Raw genomic sequence first — 22,186 nt, forward strand, 5'->3', positions numbered from 1 at the left:
CTACCTTTTATCTTAGCCTGCTGGACAAACTTTCCTCATTCCTGAAGAAGGGCCTATGCCCGAAACGTCGATTCTCCTGTTCCCTGGATGCTGCCTGACCTGTTGCGCTTTTCCAGCAACACATTTTCAGCTCTGATCTACAGCATCTGCAGCCCTTACTTTCTCCTCAAAGACGTTCACTTTTATCTGTCAGTGGATTTGGCATCATTGATTGATTAACAAATTCTCTGACAAGAGATACCCCAGAGTTAGTACATGGAAAATCAAAGATCTGCCTAAACAGACTCATTTACATTAATTCCATTTAACAAATGAATATTGTGATTTACCATAATCATGGATTATTACAGTTTGTTTCCTGTATTCAAATTTGTGGATTAGTATATTGACAGAAAACAGCAAACTTACCTGATTCTGAAATTATTCTGAAACTGGACATTTTTTAAGGACATTTTTTTTCCTGAAATAACCAACCTTGTTTTTATTTGGGCTCCAACACTCAAAATCCAGGGAAAAATTGGATTCCCGGACAGGTGAACAGAGAGGTCCAAGACAACGAGATATGATATCAATGCTGCTTAGACAGACAGAGCGAAGAAAATATGAGATCATGCTCAAAGGTTAAACATAAATGAGAAGGATAAATTTTACTTTAGAAAAGTTTGGGAATGCATCAGTCACCAATAATTGAATGCAGTATTCCAAAAGTGGCCGAACCAATGTCCTGGACTGCTGTAACATGACCTCCCAACTCCTATACTCAATGCTCTGTCCAGAAAAGGAAAGTGTACCAAATGCCTTCTTCACTACTCTGTCTACCTGTGACTCCACTTTCAACAAACTATGAACCTGCACCCCAAGGACTCTTTGTTCAGCAACACTCCCCAGGACCCTATCATTAGGTGTATACATCCTGGTTTGATTTACCAAAATGCAACATTAGGAGAAAGTGAGGATTGCAGGTGCTGGAGATCAGTGTTAAAAAGTGTGGTACTGGAAAAGCACAGCAGTTCAGGCAGCATCCGTGGAGCAGGAGAGTTGTCTTTTCAGGCAAAAGCCCTTGATCAATGCAACACCTCACATTTATCTAAATTAAACTCCATCTGCCATCCTCGACCCAATGGCTTATCTGACCAAGGTCCTGTTGTACTCTGAGAAAACCCTTTTCTCTGTCCACTACACCGCCAATTTTGGTGTCATCTGCAGCCTTACTAACCATACCTCTTATATTCACATCCAAATCAGTTATATAAGTGATGAAAGGCAGTAGGCCCAGCACTGATTCTTGTGGCACGCCACTGGTCACAGGCCTCTCGTCTGAAAAACAACCCTCCACCACCTCCCTCTGTCTCATACCTTCAAACTAATATTGTACCCAATTGGCTACCTCCCCCAGATTTCATGTGATCTAACCTTGGTAACCTGATGGAACTTTAATGAATCCCTTGCTGCCTTGCATTGTACTGCCTTCATAAATCTTGTTTGCCACTTCTTTAAAAACTCAGTCAAGTTAAGTGAGACACAATTTCCCATGCACAAAGTAATGTTGACTATCCCTAATCAATCCTTGCTTTTCCAAATGCATGTACATCCTGTCCCCCTCCAATAATTTACCCACCACTGATATCAGGCTCACAGTTCTACAGTTCCCTGGCTTTTCCTTAACACCTTTCTTAAATAATGGCACCACATTAGCCAACCTCCAGTCTCCTGGCACCTCATCCACGGTTATTGATGATACAAGTATTTCAGCAAGGGGTTCAGCAATCCCTTCCCTAAATTCCCACAAATTTCTGGGATACACCTGATCAGGTCCCATGACTAGTACAGGAAATGAGATCAGCTGAATGCAAATAAAAAATGAAACAAGTGTATAGAAAAGAGAAAAAAAAACTAGATGATATTTTAGGTGGCTTGGGGTAAATAGAATTGAGGGAAAGAGTGGAGAAAATGGAGAGTCCAGGAGGGCATGCTAGGAGCAGCATCAGGCATACCTAAATATGAGATGTCAACTTGGTGAAGCTACCAACCAGGACTATTTGTGTTCCAAACAGCATAAACAGCAAGTGGATAAACAGAGCTAAGCAAACTCACATCAAACGGATCAGTTCTAAGCTGTGCAGTCCTTCCACATCCAGTCCTGAATGGTGTTGGACAATTAAACTGGAGGAGGAGGCTCCACAATAGACAATAAACAGTAGACAATAGGTGCAGGAGTAGGCCATTTTGCCCTTCGAGCCAGCACTATCATTCATTATGATCATGGCTGATCATCCTCAATCAGTATCCTGTTCCTGCCTTATCCCCATAACCCTTGATTCCACTATCCTTTAGAGCTCTATCCAACTCTTTCTTGAAAGTATCCAGAGACTTGGCCTCCACAGCCTTCTGGGGCAGAGCATTCCATACACCTACCACTCTCTGGGTGAAGAAGTTTCTCCTTAATAAATATCCCCATCCTGAATGATAGAGGAGCTCAGCACATCAATACAAAGGATAAGGCTGATGCATTCGCAAAATCTTCAATCAGAAGCGCTGAGTGGATGACTCAGGCTTCTCCGGTGGTCCCCAGCATCACGGATACCAGTCTCCAGCCAATTCGATTCACTCCACGTAATATCAAGAAACGGCTGGTGGCATTGGATACTGCAAAGGCAATGGGCCCTGATAACGTTTTGGCAAAAGTACTGAAGACATGTGCTCCAGAACTTGCCAATGCTCTAGCCAAACTCTTACAGTACAGTTACAACACTTGCATCTAGCAGTTTATGTGGAAAATTGCCCAGGTACGTCCTGTACACAAAAAGCAGGACAAATCCAACCCGGCCAATTACTGCCCCATCAGTCTACTCTCGATCATCAGTAAAGTGATAGAAGGTGTTATCAACAGTGCTATCAAGCAGCACTGCTCAGCAGCAACTGCTCAGTGACATCCAGTTTGAGTTTCGCCAGGATCACTCAGCTCCTGATCTCATTACAGACTTGGTTCAAACACGGGCAAAAGAGCTGAATTCCAGAGGGGAGGTGAAAGTGACAGTCCTTGATGTCAAGGCTGAATTTGACCAAGTATGGCGTCAAGGACCCCTGGCAAAACTTATATCAATGGGTATCAGGGGGCAAACACTCCGCTGTTTAGAGTCATACCTGGCACAAAGGAAGATAGTTGTGGTTGTGGAGGGTCAGTCATCTCAGCTCCAGGACATCTCTGCAGGAGTCCTTCAGGGGTAGCGTCCTAGGCCCAACAGTCTTCAGCTGCTTCATCAACAACCTTCCCTCTGACAAGGTCAGAAGTGAGGACGTTCGCCGATGATTGCACAGTGTCCAGCACCATTTGCGACTCCTCAGATGCTGAAGTAGTCCGTGCTCAAATGCAACAAGATTTGGACAATATCCAGGCTTGGGCTGACAAGTGGCAAGTAACATTCACGCCACACAAATGCTAAACAATGACCATCACCAATAAGAGACACTCTAACCACCACACCTTAACATTCAAAGGTATTACCATTACTGAATCCCCCCACTGTCAACATCCTTGGGGTTACCATTGATCAGAAACTCAACTGCACTCACCTCGTAAATACATTGGCTCCAAGTGCAAGTCAGAGTCGAAGGATACTGCGGTGAGGAACTCACCTCTTGACACCCCAATGTCTATCACCATCTACAAGGCACAAGTCAGGAGTGTGATGGAATACTGCCCACTTGCCTGGATGGGTACAGCTCTAACAACACTCAAGAAGCTTGACACCATCCAGGACAAAGCAACCCGCTTGATTGGTACACATCCACAAACATTCAATCCTTCCATCACCAGTGCTCTGGAGCAGCAGTGTGTACTATCCACAAGATGCACTGCAGAAATTCACAAAAGATCCTTAGATGACACCTTCCAAACCCACGACCAGTTCAATCTCGAAGGACAAAGGCAGAAGGTACTTGGGAACACCATTACTTGCAAGTTCCCCTCCAAGCCACTTACCACCCTGGCGTGGAAATATACCACCATTCCTTCACAGTTGTTGGGTCAAAATGCTGGAATTCCCTCCCTACTGGCATTGTGGGTCAACCTACAGCAAGTGGACTGCAGCGATTCAAGAAGGCAGCTCAAAGGCAAATAGTGATAGGCTATCAATGCTGGCCAGCCAGTGACACCCAAGTCCCACAAATGAATGTAAAAAAGGAACTAAACAGCAAAATTGTAAGGAATTGATAATAAAATTGAGTTAAACAGTTTGTAGCTTTCTGATGAACAATGGAATGGCATGTCTGTAATAAAGCAGGATAACCAGAGACAATCAATCATTGTGAGGGTTTAGAAACAACTGCAAGGGTGACTGATACACATCAACAAGAAAAGCTGGACTGAGAATTAAATGTAGTAGTTTACAACATATTTATGAAAGATAGGGAAGAAAAACGGTAAGTTGGAGTTGCTGCACTTATTGGGAATAATATAATGGTGGCTGGAAAAAGTGACTCAGCGATCAGAAAGGTAGAAATAGAATCCACATAATGGAGGTAAAAAGGAAGAAACAAGAATACTAATGGGGATAATGGAATAGATGCCTTACAGTGAAAGAAGAAATGCATAAACAAGTGAGGGAAATGAGTAAAAAGCGTAAAGTAATAATTATGTGCAATTTCAGTAAACGTAATGTTAATTTGGCAGAAGAGGGAAAAGATAAAGAATGAAAATTCTGCAGTGTGTACACATAATCCATGAAGCAAGCAGTCCAATGAGGGAAAATTCAAGTAAAGGAGAATAAGAAAGAGCAGGTAAAAGAAATAAAAGTAGGTGAACATCTTGGCAATAGAGATCACCAATATTTTTTTCTTCAGTCACAGGATGTAGGCATCACTGATTAGGCCAGCATTTATTACCCATCCCCAATTGCTAAGAAGGCAATTAAGTATCCACCACATCGTTGGGGTCTGGAGTCACATATAGGCCAGATCAGCTAAGGACGGTAGTTTCCTTCCCTTCAGGACATTAATAAATTAGAACGGTTTTTCCGACAATTGACAATAGCTTTATGGTCATCATTAAAGTCCTACCTCCAGATGTTTATTGAATTCAAATTCCACCATTAGACATGATGGGATTCAAATCCCAGTCTCCAGAAATTTACCAAGCAATAATACTACTTAGCTATCACCTTCTAGGCTGTATTTTAGTATAAGAATTGGGGAGAACATCAATTTGAAGACAAGGGAAATGGATTGGAAGAAAGGTGACTTTGAGGAATTTGGGAACAAAATGGATAACAATATTAGCAAACAATGAAACATATTAGCAGACAATGATATAGAACAATAATACGAATCATTAAAACTGTGCCAAAAGTGTCCATAAAAATATACTCTAGGAGAAAGTGAGGACTGCAGATGCTGGAGATCAGAGCTGAAAAATGTGTTGCTGGAAAAGCGTAGCAGGTCAGGCAGCATCCAAGCAGCAGGAGAATCGACGTTTTGGGCATAAGCACTCTGTTAGGCTAACATAAATATGTTAAACATCAATGAGTCACCTTGAGTAATGAAAGATATTAGGAAGAAATTGAGGGTAAGTGATGACACATACAACATTAACATGGACAGCAAGTGAAAACATAACAAATGATCATCAAAAGCAATTAGAAAGGAAATAAAATATTAAGACTTAAAAGAGAAACTTTGAAATTTACTTGTATATTTTTATGTAATTTAAAACAAAATAATATACTATTTTTTAGGAATAAAAATAGAAAAGGTTGTATTGGGAATAGGGCTATGCAATTATAGACTGCATAATAATATATTTAATGAGAAAATAATGAGAAAAGAAAGATATGCATTTATATAACATCTTTCCTGACCATCAGATCTTTCAAAATGCTTTACGATAATGAAGCATTTTGAAATATGACTGCTTCTGTGGTTCGAAATATAATAAGCTCAAAACACAATATAATAACGACGCAAAGATCTGTTTTTGTAATGTTGTTTAACAGCTAATTTTTGCCAAGGACACATGGAAAAACTCTCCTGCTCGTACTCAAAATGGTGCTCTGGTATAGAATGAAGCGAAGTATAAAGAACCTAAGTATCACTTAAACAGAATAAAATATCTGGTCAAGAAGATTTCATTCACATATTTTCGAAGAAGCCAGGTAAGAAATAGTGCAGGTATTATCACACATTTTTAAATAATTCACTTGGGAAAAGTGCATTTGAGAAAAAAAAGTAGATAATAAGTTTATATCAAATTTTAAGGAGGGGGATACATCAAGGAAACAATTTATCAATCAGTTTAACATTGATTGAAGGAAAAAATAATGGAATTATTATTGTTGGAGAGAATAGAAGAATGTCTAGAAACCAAAAGTAGTAAAATGAGTAATCACCATGAATTTTAAAATCAAAAGCCTTGCTTGTCCCACTGGGTTGAATTGTTTTGAAGAGGTATCAAAAAGTGTAAACAACCTTAATGCAGCATTATCGACGTAATCTTCAAAGTATGGAATCGTACAATAGACTAATGAATAAAGGCAGAGATCGCAGAGTTCAGGCCAAGTAGAACAATGGCTCACTCACTGGCTTTAAGACAAAGGCAGAATGTAGGATTGAGGGCTGGTTATTCTGCAAACAGAAAGTGGGAAGTCATGCTTCACAAGGGTCAAAGCTGGAACTGTTTGCATCAACAATTTAAATTAATGATCGTGTGCAGCATCTTCACATCCAATGAACATTTGTGCAATGGCAAATTCGATGGAAAAGATGGTGAGATCAGCAGACATTATTCTCATGGGGAGAAAAATAATCAGTTTCTTCCACCAACTTTTGAGGATCTCACTCGTGAGTGACAAGAGGTTTATAAGCAGGCCATTGATATTTAATCCCCTTCATTGACTTGCATTTTCATTTTTTCCCACACACCAGAGAGACGGTAGATTACAACAATCCAGCTTGACACTTGCTCCTCCAGGTCTCGATCTTGGACAACGGTCACCAACATCTCATGACCACCCAGTCACAGAGGTTGGTATTGATCATGTACCAGCCTTCTTGTATTTTCATGGCAGATCTCTGATACACTTACAATACAGTTGTCCAATTTAAAGCTGCACTTTGCAATGTGCTGACATCTTAATACTGTTGCTGGACACTTGGCACACAGGGCTCTTGGCACACCCATCTTTTAGCTTGGACCAGGGTGCACCCCAGGGCTGCTTGTTTGCTCACTCACATGGTATCCACTTGGATGTTCATAGTACTGCTGCCTTGCCTTCGTTTTTGGACTTGTGTGTCATCAGAAAACTTTGCTATTCCTTTCCCTCCATGTCAAAATCTGGTCCCAGGATCTGCAGTAGATCTTACAGTAGAGTTTTAGCAACAAGACCCTGGAAGAATTTGTGGTTAGAAGGCCCAAACATGCTGAGTGTGTTCTGCCCAGAAACAGGTTTATATTTATTAGCTCCAGCTTCCAGTGGGCTGATGATGCAGGCTGAGTTCACCTCTGGAGAAGCCTGAAAGGAGTTCTCTGGAGGCCCTCCTCTGGTCAGGTGGCTATTGGCCCACAAAGAGATGGAGTAGTTAGGCAAACATGGCTGGCATTGCTTTTAGAGTTTGTTTAGGTGAGGGATATGAGGCGAGGCATCCTCATTAAGTAGCTAGAGAAAAGGTTATGCAGGCTTAGCATTTTAAGGGGATGGGATGGATGAGAACAACTGAGGGAGGAAGTTGCTTACAACAGTAGGATCATGAACCTTGATAGGAGGTGGGTACAATAGCAGAGCTTGAGTGGGACACGGCAAAGAGAAGAATTTGGCACTTATCCTCATGGACTGCAGTGGATTATTAACCTTAGTGTGGCAATGTTGAACATATCTCTGGGCTGTGGAACTAACCTGGGTGGCAATCTCAGACCAGACTAGCAGGGTGCAGTGACATGGTCTCCTTTGGAGATCCTATGGAAAATGGTCAGCTCTGTTCCACATTACCCCATCCTTCAACGGGGAGCTAATTTATTTCTATTGGTCACCTCTGGAGCATTCTTCATAATCAGCAATCATATGGGGCAGCTCCAGACTGCACAGAGAAAAATACTTACTGATTTGCTGATTAGTTTACAATCATCGAGACCATTTCAGGATGTATGAACATGAAGCGTTACATTTTGATTATAAAAATGAAGAGGTTCCATGTTACTCAGGAATAGAAGTCTAAATTTGTTCGAGGGATCTGGGAATATGAATAATAGTATTTACAAACATTAAGGAAATCTTTAAAAAGAAAACCATACACTTGAGATTATTTTCTGAAGTATAGAATTGAAAAGTAAAGAAGTCCTATATCGTTTGCAAAGACGATATCTTTTTATCTTTCTGTGAATTTTAACTGGGGACTGAAATGGGAAGAAGACTGTTTTAAAACCAAGGAATTTGGAAAGAATTGTTGCACTCTTAAAAGGAATGTTGATGAAACTATGTAAGTCAAGTTCAAATAGTGGAAGAGCTGGGTTATAGAGTGGCTAGCCCTTGGGGATATATACAAAGTAAGATTTGGCCAGTAACAGGTTGCTGATTGGTTTGTAAAGTTGTGACCAGTTGTGGGTAATGAAGGTCATCAGCCTGACAACAACTATCTAATTGGTTCCTAGGTAGTTGAGTCACTTGGCAGACTGTTGCAAGAGGTAGAGGGTGTATCTTTCTCTCAGTAAAATATCTAAGGCCTAAAGAAAGATAATTTATTTTCCTCACCATTTGTTGCAAGCTGTGGCCTTTAATCAGAATCTAAGAGGCTTTGGAATTAATGCACCATCGCCAGTGTCTCCTACAAGGAAGTGAAAAATGCCCAAAAACAAGAGATTGAAGAACAAAACAGAAAATCCTGGCAAGCAAAAGGATAATCTCAGAGATCCAGGTAAAAATAATAGCATTACTGTTAAGTCATCCTTTTAAGTGTGAAGTAAAGTATTAATTTTTAACTCTCCTATGCATGAAAAATGATTTTTCTTTGTTTTCCCCAAGATATCATTCAAAATGCTTCCAGAAATGTTATGTTCGGCAAAAGATCTACTGTTGCTAAGTCAGAAATGATTAAGTATGTTGTTTATTTTGCATTATCCTATTAAACAAATCTTCAGCTTTATAAAAAAAGTGAAGTTAATTTAGTTACGTTTTCTAGTAAAGGAGGATACATAAATCATCCTCCCAAAGGCTTTGAGTTATAACAGACTTTTGAGATGGTATTTATTTAGCTCAATAAGTTTAGTATTTACTTGCCTCCTGTTGATTAGTAAATAATTTATAACCTGGACTGTACTTATAGCAGATAATATTGTAGCAGGGCTGCACAGTGGCTCAGTAGCTAACACTGATCTCTCACAGCACCAGGGACCCAAGTTTCATTCCACTCTCAGGTATGTTGGCAAGGATTTCCTCTGGGTTCTTGAATTTCCTTCCACAGTCCAAACAATCACAGGTTAGGTGGATTGGCTATGCTAAATTGCCATAGTGTCCAGCGATCTGCAGGCTAGGTGGATTAGCCATGGAAAATGCAGGGTTATAGGGATAGGGTGTATCTGGATGGGTTGTTCTTTGGAGGGTTGATGTGAACTTGAAGGGCTATGATTGTATATTTCAGCAAAGGCAGTAGTAGAAAAACATGACTGGATAGTCAGCTCTGCTACAAAATGAGTATATCTGATTACTGACCACGTGCTTTCATCTAAGTTCTTAGGGAAATTATTCAAATTACAAAGAGGCTGCTAAGGGTAGCACCTGAAATTGAAACTAATTGCTAACAGCTTGTTTTAGTTGAGGTGCTTAATATTCTGCTGCTAAAGCTATCTTCTGGATAATATGTGTGATTCACACTTATTTATCATTAAAGACGTCCCTTGTAGAAATGCAATCTGTGTTCACAAGTTAAAAAGTAAATTAATTTGGTGAAACCAAGTTTGTGATGATGGATATTGTATTGAGAATTACTTGGTAGAATAAATAAGCACAGGAGGCTTTGGTGTAGCATTTCTTAAGAAAGAGAGCCGAAAGGTGAGCTATTAGGGGCACTCAAAACATAGGTTCAAAAAATCATGGTCAAAGGGATCAGTATGACAGAGTTGTCATCCTATTTGACATTGTCTTTGAGCATGAACTCCCTGCTGAGAGTACACAATAGGAACATTTAGATTAGATTAGATTACTTTACAGTGTGGAAACAGGCCCTTCGGCCCAACAAGTCCACACCGACCCGCCGAAGCGCAAACCACCCATACCCCTACATTTACCCCTTACCTAACACTACGGGCAATTTAGCATGGCCAATTTACCTGACCTGCACATCTTTGGACTGTGGGAGGAAACCGGAGCACCCGGAGAAAACCCACGCAGACACGGGGAGAACGTGCAAACTCCACACAGTCAGTCGCCTGAGGCGGGAATTGAACCCGGGTCTCCGGCGCTGTGAGGCAGCAGTGCTAACCACTGTGCCACCGTGCCGCCCCATTTAGGTAGCATTACCATAAGTAAAACTTCATACTATATTATATATCCATTCCTACATGTTTATAATGGCTATTACTGAAAATTTAGCAGAGTATTATGAGAATGGGAGAAATTAATATGTTGCCTTCAGTTAGATGAATGATCCAGCTTGTGACTGAAAGAAATTGCCTAACATAAAAGAATGGTGACAGGCATCACAGTAATTTAAACGTGCTGATTTCATGGTGATGGACCTGAACAGCTTGAGAAACTGGCCAGGCTGCCGGTAGGATCAACCATGACTTTCTTCTTTTGTCAGGATTTGGTCATTAGTATCTAATTAATGAAACAAATTTAAATTTTAATCCCACTAAAGCCCCCTAAGGTCTTTTGATGTGTTATCTCTGAACCTGTGAAAACTGCGAACTGAAACAGGTATGCTCCACCGCTGTAGGAAGTAAAAATGTGTTCAAAGGATAACTGTCAGAGGTAGCAGTGCATTGAAAACAAATGGAGCAAGATGTGAGAAGAATGTTGGAGAAAGCTGTCAGTGGATTGTAAGTGTCACCATTCTGTCAACACAGCGTTGTTGTACTTTGTGCTGCATTGGGCTTTGCAGGGCCTTCCTACAAAAGTAAATCTGCCAGCCAATCAATTATCATGGATAGCCTTTGGGATTATATGCAACTCTTGATGGAGAAATGACTTCCATGAATAATGCAGAAAATTGCAATGACCTAGGTCTTAGCATTCTTGTCCTCTCCTCATTTCTCTGCCACTTTCCTATGAGTCATTGGAGACAAATGCTTGAAGTAAGTAACAAGCAACAATCGCACACCTAAATCTGGGTTAAATGAAAGCATCTTGCTTAAAGTTATGGAACAGATTTTAGAATTTATTCAGGTTAGTAAAGTTTCAAACAAATCATTAGAAATTTCAAAAAATTTGAATTACAGATGTACTGGAGTTTTGCACGCGTTTGTTTGGAATGGTGCAAATAATCCTACATTTATTCTGGAGTTGTTAAAATAAATTTGAGCTTTCCTCCTACACAATAGCTGAATGATTCACTTAAGATGGTGCGAATTACAAAACAGCTCCCAGCATTTGTCTTCATGCATGTGTCACTGTAAACCTCTGTATTTAAATTCATGATTGCACTCAGGGAGAGAAAGAAATCTCTGTTAAACAATTTTCTCTCCTTTCCGATCATCTTTTCTTTCTTTTGAGTTCTGGCTCTTTTCTCTTGTGGCCTTAAATAGTCCAAACAAAACCAAATCAGTGTATAAACCTGGCCAAATTTGAAGTACTTCATGTTCTTTACTGACAATGCAAGGAGCATTTTGGGTACACTGCTTAATAATGACAAAATTAAAAGTATTTACATAAATTATTTCATGTCATTTAAAATTGTATGAAAAAATGTTTATGCTTGAAGTAAGGATCTTACACTATCAAATGCCAAAAGATGATTATATAAGATTTAATCCATGGAACAGCTTTCCTCTGTTCCATATGTTTTTGGATGCTGACAATGAGCTCCATGTATAGATCACCAAAGTTGTGACCTCCTACTATTTAAAAGGACATGTTAACAGATGTATGGAAACATCACCCCCTGCAAGTTCCCCTCCAAGCCACATGCCATCCTGATTTGAAATTACATTATTCCTTCATAGTAAAAATCCTGGAACTCACTTCCTTATAGTACTGGGATCAAGCTACAGCAAATGCATTACAGTGGTTTAAGAAGGCAACTCACCACCACCTTCTCAAGGACAATTAGGGGTGGCCAATAAATGCTGTCTAGTCAATGATACCCACATCTGTGAATAACTAAACAAAGACAAGTTAAAATTAACAAAAGGTGAGTAAAGCTAAACTTGAAAAGTGAAAGGATAGAGAGAATTGGAAGCAAATGGAGTGGAGCGATCGAACTTTAGTGTTTATACGGTGAATGATAACTAGCAGACTCTTCTGAAGCATTGTTCACTGTGAGTCAAGAAGAAGGTGGGTTGGAAGTAGGAGAGCACAAATGTGACAGTGTTAAAATTGCATGAAGTATGAGCTGCATACAAGATATTTAATATTATCAGATGGTATTTTTCATCTTTTAGTTTTAATACCACAGCAGTAAAGCAATTCCTGGTAGCTTTCTTGCTACAATCTTAATATTTTGTTCAGCAAGATTGTAATTGAGGTAAAACCATTTACAGAGCAGGTCAATCCAAAGATACAAGAATTTCTTGGTAGTCCAAGGGTTAAAAGCAATGCAAAAGTTTGTCTAAGATAAATAATGACATACATTCATAACTGTTATAACTTGTTTTTCTTAGTTATTCAAAATCAGCATTTATTCTAATGTGCTGTACATGATATATTTACAGTTAAATATAAGATGCAAGTAAACTAATGAAAAATGCTATGATTATGGCAGAGTTGACTTTGTACTGGTAGCTATGCATTATTTCTCTAACTTGTTTAGTATACAAAGCATATAAAATGCTAACTTTGTGACTCAGAGGATGGCATTCGTCCCCTTCATTGCCCATTGGTGTGCATATTCGTAGACTCCTAAGCCACAGAGTGACAGCACAGCACATGCCTCCTCCACACTGTTGGTCTCTGTCACAAGCCTGGAACCAAATACATAAAGCAGCAGAATAAGAGCACTGAAAATATTATCTACATTTAACTGTGTACATTTGTTGGATTAAACATTGTTTAATTAACACCAGTCACACTATACATGTTGAAATGTTCTAACAGCATGTTTGACAGTTTTGCACAAAGTCTATTTGCATTCTTAAGAATGAGCTTAAAAAGTTTAATGCTTACCAATATGCATACTTCAGGGTAAAAGTAAACAAATAAAGTGGTCTCCATTTTCCATATTTTCTGTCAGATATCAACCAGTGTAATAATGAGTTGAAGAAAGCTTTCTGTACAATAAATGAGTTATAAGTAAAGATTGTAAATGTATAAGTTCTGGAACTCTTTTAGAGTACAGGGTCCTTCAAAATTTGTGTGTCTGCTTCCACTGTATATAGTGATTACCTTTGCTTGTGTTTGCATGATTAATACTTTGATTCTTGCTAGCATTACTGCTTCACGTTGAAGTGTTATGATGAAAATGATCTTCCACTTTAAAAAATGCTCTGACGGCCTTGCTCAAACCCAATCAGATCCACAACCAAGTCACTGGATGGGTAACTTGATTGCAGGAACAGTGGGAACGAATCCCAGAACAGTTAGTAGGGACAGGAGAATGTGGAAGTGATAGTGATTGAGGGGAGGGGTAGGCGGGGGAAAATTGTGATACAGAGACAAATGGGGGATGTTTCCATTGCTAATGACCCTGGGAAAAGGGGGCAGGTAAGGTTTGAAGATACCTTACTCCCTGTTGCGGAGCCTGCTGGTCACATTTCTGTTCCTCCTACTCCACAAAGGGTTTTGATAAAATTAGGCTTTTAGAGCTCAGGTTCTTAGCCTGTTTTGGCCAGTTGTTGTCTCCTGCCATGGTTCATCTGTCAGGCTGCATGTAGTATGGAAATGTCCCTGACTTTAGTTTTATTTCACCAGTGTCATGATGTGGTCCTATCATGTTTTTATTAATAATATAACTGTAGCTTCAGGACCCTCAACTAATTTGAACTTCAGTGAACATGAAATGGCCCTGGACCACAGAATTCCCTCCGGTTGATAATTCAACTCCACTTTATGTTAACCTCTCACTCACACCATTCCCACTAGGCAAATAGAAAGAAGAGATGGTCAAGACCAAGAGCTTTAAGTTTAAGCTTTGAACGTATCATGTATATATGTATAAGTATTAATTTTCACTGATCATTATATGACCAAAGTATGAAATGGCTGCAGTCCAAATACTGCTATTAACATGCAACGTGGGTCTTTCAACAAAATACAGACCATCCAGGTGAGAAACAATTGTCTCACCTAAATCTATTGTCAAAGATTCACCAAGGTGATGTACTTTTAGGAAACGTAAATGACCAGATAGTATGTAGTACAATGGTTTATATAATGTCAGGATTCACACTGTTACAAAGTGCTGATATGGATGGTAACATGGGGACTTGTTAATTCAGGCAGACTGTCTCGGATGAAGAAGAAATCTCACTGAACGTGCAAGAAACTCCGAGAATGCTGGAGTACCCCAGCAGGTCTGAGGTATGTGGAGAGAGAAACAGAGTTAACGTTTCGAGTATAGTATGATGTCTTCAAAACTGAAAGGCATTGGGATTTCTTTTTTAATATACCTTTGGCAGAGGAGGTGAAAGGGGCAGATGGTGTAGAGGCCCAGTACAAAAGACAAAATTATTGTTAACAGTGTTGACAGAGAAAAAGAGATATAAAATAGGTGTAATTTAAGGTGTGAAAGTGAGACAGTGGGTCCCCTCTACTAAGACCAAAGTAAGCAAAACATTGACACGGTATTGAGGCTGTAAAATCCCTATATGGAAATAGAGTCATAGATTCATACACACAGCACGAAGAGGCTCTTTGGCCCAATGAGTCAGCACTATCTATACTACTGCCGCTTTTAGATTAGATTACTTAGTGTGGAAACAGGCCCTTCGGCCCAACAAGTCCACACCGACCCGCAACCCACCCAGACCCATTCACCTACATTTACCCCTTCACCTAACACTACGGGCAATTTAGCATGGCCAATTCACCTAACCTGCACATTTTTTGGACTGTGGGAGGAAACCGGAGCACCCAGAGGAAACCCACGCAGACAGGAGGAGAATGTGCAAACTCCATACAGAGTCGCCTGAGGCAGGAATTGAACCCGGGTCTCTGGTGCTGAGGGGCAGCAGTGCTAACCACTGTGCCACTTATACCTTAACCTTGACAATTCAAGTGTTCATCTACATACTTTTTAAACATTGCCAGGTTTCCTGCCTCAACTACCCTCCCAAGTAACAGATTCTGGATTCCCACCACCCTCTGGGTGAAAAAGAAAATCCTCAAATCCCCTCTAAATCTTCCGCCTTTCACTTTAAAATGATGCCCCATCATTATTGACACTTCAATTAAAGGGAATTTGCGTAGTGCTTCATGGGATCATTGCAGCAAGACCAAGGCAGAAATTAGGTCAGGGTGGTTTTATTGAAATGGAACACAACTGGAGTTTAACGTTGTTATTAAGAACCCCATTGGTTTTTTTGCACTGGGCCTCTACACCATATGTCATCTTTTTCCTCCTCTGCATCTGTCAAAAATAAACATTTTCCAACATCTTTAGCTCTGAAGAAGAATCATTACAATAACTCTATTCCTCTCTCCATGATGCTGCAAGCCTTGCTGAGTTTCTTCAGCATTCAGGGGATTTCCGTCAGATTTCCATAAATGATCCCTGTTGGCACAGATGCAGCCTTGAACAATGAGTGCAATGTCAAAGTGAACTAATGGTAAGCCAGCGGAAGCTGACTTATGTTGATAAAATGATAAAGGCAATCCAAAGTTAAGCTTATTAAATTAATCAGCTAATAACATTTCTCAGTGAAATTACTAATTGTGTTATAAACTTAGAATCTTCCTGTGTCTAGAGATGCAGAAGGCAGACGGAGCACATGCTCATGTCTGCTTCCTGAAAGTTTATTTTCTTGGAAGGTTTCTAGCCTGAACCTTTAGCTGAGAAGATCATCTGGGTCTCTCTTCACTGCAATACAGATATTTACACCACACGCTGCATCCGAAAGGCTAAGTGCATTGTGGAAGACCCCACACACCCTCACTCAAACTCTTCTCCCTCCTGCCATCTGGCAGAAAATACCAGAGCATATGTCTCTCACAGCCAGACTGTGCAACAGTTTCTTCCCCCAAGCTATCAGGTTCCTTAACACAGCATAATCGGACTCTTTCCAGTCTAAAATTCTTTCGAATTGCAGCTAGAAAAATGTCTATTATCCATCATTTTTCTGTTGCACTGTAACTTGCGTGTTTTGCACTACTTATGCACTTTATGCCGTGTATCATTGTGTAGTTTGTGTTGTCCATGTAGCACCCTTGGTACTGGAGGAACACTGTCTCGTTTTATTACTGTAACCCTGTTGTATATAGTAGAAATGATAAAGTCTCTCTCTCTCTCTCTCTCTCTCTCTCTCTCTCTCTCTCTCTCTCTCTCTCCAAATATGATTTTTTTTTAGGAATCTCTATCTCTCTTATGTTTTAGCATAGGCTGGTGGGAAGATTTACAGGAGCAAATTACTGCAGATGCTAGAAGCTGCACTGAAAACAACAAATGATAGAGATGACAGTGGGTCAGGCAGCATCCATGTAGACAGCAAACTAGCATTTTGAGTCTAGATGACTGTTTATGAAGAGTCATCGAGACTCAAAAGGTTCGCTTGCTCCCTCTCCATGGATGCTGCCTGAGTGGCTGTGATCTCTGTCATTTGTTTTTCTCAGGAAGGTTTGCAGATTAATAATTAACCTGGTTGGCCAGATCCCTCTGCACTGAAGCACACTACATTTAGATAATAAGTTGCCTTTCTATTCTTCTGATCGAAGTGAATAGCCCGATGCTAAACTCCATCTGCCAAATGTATTTGCTGCAAGATTCCTAACCTCTGGCCTACACTTTGTAGACACATATTTATATAGTTATTCCAGTCCAGGTTCTGGCCAATGGTAACCTCTAGGATATTGATGATGGGTAATACTATTGAATGTCAAGAAGCAATTGTTACTCTCTCTCCTACTGGAGATGGTTATTGCCTAGTACTTGTGTGGCACAAATGTTACTTGCCAGTTGTCAGCCCAAATCTGGAAATTGCCCAGGTCTTGCTGCACGAACTGCTTCAGTAACAGAGGAAATGCAAATGGTGCTTGATAATGTACAATCATCAGTGAACATCGCCATTTCTGACCTTATGATGGAGGGAAGGTCAGTGATGAAACCACAGAACATGGTTGGGCCACTCCCCTGTGGAGCTCCTGCAGAGATATTCTCGGCCTGAGATAACTGATCTCAAACCACCAAAACCATCTTCCTTTGTGCTAGGTATGACTCCAACTCGCGCAATAAATAAAGAATTAAACTTTGCAATTAAGTTCCCAGGATTGTAAAATCTTTTGAGCTTGCTGATGGCACACATTTTCAACACCTCTTGCCTGCATTCGCACCTCATGTGTACTAATTACATGGTTAGCTTTGCAGAGTTAAGTTCCACTTCACAATTACGTGAGTGAGAAATATGTCCTCTGCATTCACAACCGCATCGGCGTGGATTGCACCAGACAACGTAGTCATCCTCCCAGATTTTGACGTGAGTAGTCACTGTTTGGAGAGCATTTGTATTTTCCATGCCACGATTGAAATTATGTGGCAGTACTCTGTCTCACCGGGTACAGAAGATGATTGTGGGAGGGATGCTGAAGTGTAAATATCCTAGGCCAAGGTGACTGGCCAGGGTGAAAGTCTGTCTAGACCAGTGTGGATAACCACTAGGGGAAGGGAGGTAGGATGATCAGGGCAGGATGGAAGATCCTGAATATTTAGCTCTTAACATCCACTGGGGAATACTTCTTGGTTACAAGGAATGAAAGCCTGTTTGGGAGCTCATCAAATAGATTGACACCTTTGACCCCATTAGTAAATGATTAACTTACACTCCAACCCCATCACATGATTTGCTCAGCATGCTTGCATACATAATAACATGAAAATGACATAGAATCATACCAATCACAGCATGGAAACAGACCCATCGGTCCAACTCATCCGTGCCAACCAGATATCCTATCTTAATCTCGTTCCATTTGCCAGCACTTGGCCCATATCCCTCTCAACGATTCCTATTCATATACCCATTCAGATGCCTTTTAAATGTTGCAATTGTACCAGCTTCCAACACTTCCTCTGGCAGCTCAATCCATACATGGACCACCCTCTGTGTGAAAAAGTTGCCCCTTAGGTCCCTTTTATATCTTTCCCCTCTCACTCTAAACCTATGCCCTCTAGTTCTGAACTCCTCACCCCAGGGAAAAGACCTTGTCTATTTATCCTATCTGTGCGCCTTATGATTTTATAAACCTCTATAAGGTCACCCCTCAGCCTCCGACTCTCCAGGGAAAACAGCCCCAGCCTGTTCAACCTCTCCCTAAAGCTCAAATCCTCCAACCCTGGCAACACCCTTGTAAATCTTTTCTGATTCCTTTCAAATTTCACAACATCCTTCCAATAGGAAGGAGACCAGAATTGCACACAATATTCCAACAGTGGCCTAATCAATGTCCTGTACAGCTGCAACATGACCTCCCAACTCCTGTACTCTAATACTCTGACCGATAAAGGAAAGCATACCAAACGCCTTCTTCACTATCCTAGCTACCTGCCATTCTACTTTCAAGGAATTATGGACCTGCACTCCAAGGTATCTTTATTCAGCAACACTCCCCAGGGCTTTACCATGAAGTATATAAGTCCTGCTCTGATTTGCTTTCCAAAATGCAGCATATCACATTTATCTGAATTAAACTTCATCTGTCACTCCTCAGCCTTTTGGCTCATTTGATCAAGATCCCATTCTATTCTTAGGTAACCTTCTTTGTTGTCCACTACACCCCTAATTTTGGTGTCATCTGCAAACTTACTAACTATACCTCCTATGTTCATATCCAAATCATTTATATAAATGATGAAAAGCAGTGAACCCAGCATCAATCCTTGTGGCACTTCACTGGTCACAGGCCTCCAGTCTGAAAAACAATCCCCTGTCACCAATACCCTCTGACTTCTACCTTCGAGCTAGTTCTGTATACAAATGGCTCGTTCTCCATGTATTCCATGAGATCTAATCTTGCTAAACAATCTCCCATGAGGACCCTTGTTGAACACCTTATTGAAATCCATAGAGATCACGTCCACTGCTCTGCCCTCATCAATCCCCTTTGTTACTTCAAAAATTTCAATCAAGTTTGTGAGACACGATTTCCCATGCACAAAGCCATGTTGACCCTCCCTAATCAATCCTTGCCTTTCCAAATACATGTAAATCCTGTCCCTCAGGACTCCCTCCAACAACTCGCCCACCACTGAGGTCATGCTTACTGGCCTATATTTCCCTGGCTTGTCCTTGCCAGTTTCTTAAATAGTGGCACCACATTAGCCAACCTCCAATCTTCTGGCACCTCGCCTGTGACTATTGATAATACAAATATCTCCGCAAGGGGCCCAACAATCACTTCCCTAGCTTCCCATAGAGTTCTAGGGTACACCTGATCAGTTCCTGGGATTTATCCACTTTTACACATTTCAAGACATCCAGCACCTCCTCTTCTGTAATATGGACATTTTTCAAGGTGTCACCATCTATTTCTTTACATTCTATATCTTCCATGTCCTTTTCCACAGTAAACACTAATGCAAAATACTCATTCAGTATTTCCTCCATCTCCTGTGGCTCCACCATGGGCTGCCTTGCTGATCTCTGAGGGGTAAAAACAATGACTGCAGATGCTGGAAACCAGATTCTGGATCAGTGGTGCTGGAAGAGCACAGCAGTTCAGGCAGCATCCAAGGAGCTTCGAAATCGACGTTTCAGGCAAAAGCCCTGATGAAGGGCTTTTGCCCGAAACATCGATTTCAAAGCTCCTTGGATGCTGCCTAAACTGCTGTGCTCTTCCAGCACCACTGATCCAGAATCTGATCACTGAGGGGTCCTATTGTCTCCCCAGTTACCCATTTGTCCTTAATGTATTTGTAAGAATCCTTTGGATTCTCCTTAACTCCATTTGCCAAAGCTATCTCATGTCCTCTTTTTGCCCTCCTGATTTCCCTCTTAAGTATACTCCTACTTCCTTTATACTCTTCTAAGGATTCACTCGATCTATACTGTCTATACCTGACATATGCTTCCTTCTTTTTCTTAACCAAACCCTCAATTTCTTCAGTCATTCAGCATTCCCGATACCTACCAGCCTTTCCTTTCACCCTAACAGGAATATACTTTCGCTGGATTCTAGTTATCTCATTTCTAAAGGCTTCCCATTTTCCAGCCATTCCTTTACCTGCGAACATCTGCCCCCAATCAGCTTTTGAAAGTTCTTGCCTAATACTGTCAAAATTGGCCTTTCTCCAATTTAGAACTTCAACTTTTAGATCTGGTCTATCCTTTTCCATTGCTATTTTAAAACTAACAGAATTATGGTCGCTGACCCCAAAGTGCTCCCCCACTGACACCTCAGTCACCTGCCCTGCCTTATTTCCCAAGAGTAGGTCAAGTTTTGCACCCTCTATAGTCCTAACACGTGCAGGTCAGGTGAATTGGCCATGTTAAATTGCCCATAGTGTACGGTACGTTAGTCAGAGGGAAATGGGTCTGGGTGGGTTACTCTTTGGAGGGTCGGTTTGGACTTGTTGGGCCAAAGGAGCTGTTTCTACACTGTAGGGGAATCTAATCTAGTAGGTACATCCACATATTGAATCAGAAAATTTTCTTCTGCACGCTTAACAAATTCCTCTCCATCTAAACCCTTAACTCTTCGCCATCCCATCTGTTTAGAAAGTTAAAATCCCCTACCATAACCACCCTATTATTCTTACAAATAACTGAAATCTTTCACTGACTATTAGGGGTCTATAATACAATCCCAATAAGATAATTATCCCTTTCTTATTTCTCAGTTCCACTCAAATAACCTCCCTGGATATATTCCCAGAATATCCTCCCTCATTACTAAAAGCTATCCTTTATCAGAAACGCCACTCTCCCTCCTTCCTTGCCCCCCTTTCAATCCTTCCTGTAGCATTTGTATCCTGGAACATTAAGTTGCCGGTCCTGACCACCTCTGAGCCATGTTTCTGTAATTGCTATGATATCCCAGTCCCATGTTCCTAACTATGATCTGAGTTCAGCCGCATTCCCTCTTGCACCCCTTGCATTAAAATAAATGCAGTTTAATTTATCAGTCCTACCTTGTTTTCTGCTTTGTTCCTGTCAGCTCTGACTGTTTGACTCACTCCTTTTCCCAACTGTATCAGTCTCCGATTGATCTCTTTCCTCACTATCTCCCTGGATCCCCCCACCTCCACCCCCAACCTTACTCATTTAAATCATTCTGAACAGCTCTAGCAAATCTTCTTGCCAGTATATTAGTTCCCTTCCAATTCAGCTGCAATCCACCTTTGTACAGGTCACTTCTACCCCAGAAGAGATTCCAATGATCCATAAATGTGAACCTTTCTCCCCTGACCAGCTCCTCAGCCACTCATTCCTCTGCTTTATCCTCCTATTCCTACCCTTGCTAGCTTGAGTAATCCAGATATAACTACCCTCGTGGACCTCCATTGTAAAATTCCTGTCTAACTTTGTATACTCTCTCTTCAGAATCTCATCCTTTTCTCCTCCTATATTGTTAGTTCCAATGTGTACAATGACCTCCTGCTGGTCCCCCTCCCCCTTGAGAACATTCTGCACCCTCTCTGAGATATCCTTGATCCTGGCACCAAGGATGCAACACACCATTCTGATTTTTCGTTGCTGGTTACAGACACGTCTGTCTGTGCCTCTGACTAGAGAGTCCTCTATCACAAATGATCACTTAGAACCCGACATACCTCTTATTACATTAGAGTCAGTTTTGGTACCAGAAACTTGGCTGTTCGTGCTTTATTCCCCTAAGAATCTATCACCCCATACATTTCCAAAACAGCATATTTTTGAAATATGTCTGAAACAGAGATAGTC

At 40.8% G+C, this 22,186-nt stretch overlaps 1 protein-coding gene across 1 annotated transcript in view; it reads right to left on the reverse strand.

The window, feature by feature from the left end:
• The window catches only part of prok2 (prokineticin 2), a 67,673-nt gene that overhangs the window by 2,243 nt on the left and 43,244 nt on the right, over positions 1-22,186 (reverse strand). Inside the window, exon 2 of the mRNA XM_043708593.1 lies at positions 12,977-13,102. Coding sequence (XP_043564528.1) covers positions 12,977-13,102 — 126 coding nt within the window. The remainder of the gene's footprint in view (positions 1-12,976; positions 13,103-22,186) is intronic.

This window comes from Chiloscyllium plagiosum, chromosome 18 (assembly GCF_004010195.1).
Source record: "Chiloscyllium plagiosum isolate BGI_BamShark_2017 chromosome 18, ASM401019v2, whole genome shotgun sequence".
NCBI lineage: Eukaryota > Metazoa > Chordata > Chondrichthyes > Orectolobiformes > Hemiscylliidae > Chiloscyllium > Chiloscyllium plagiosum.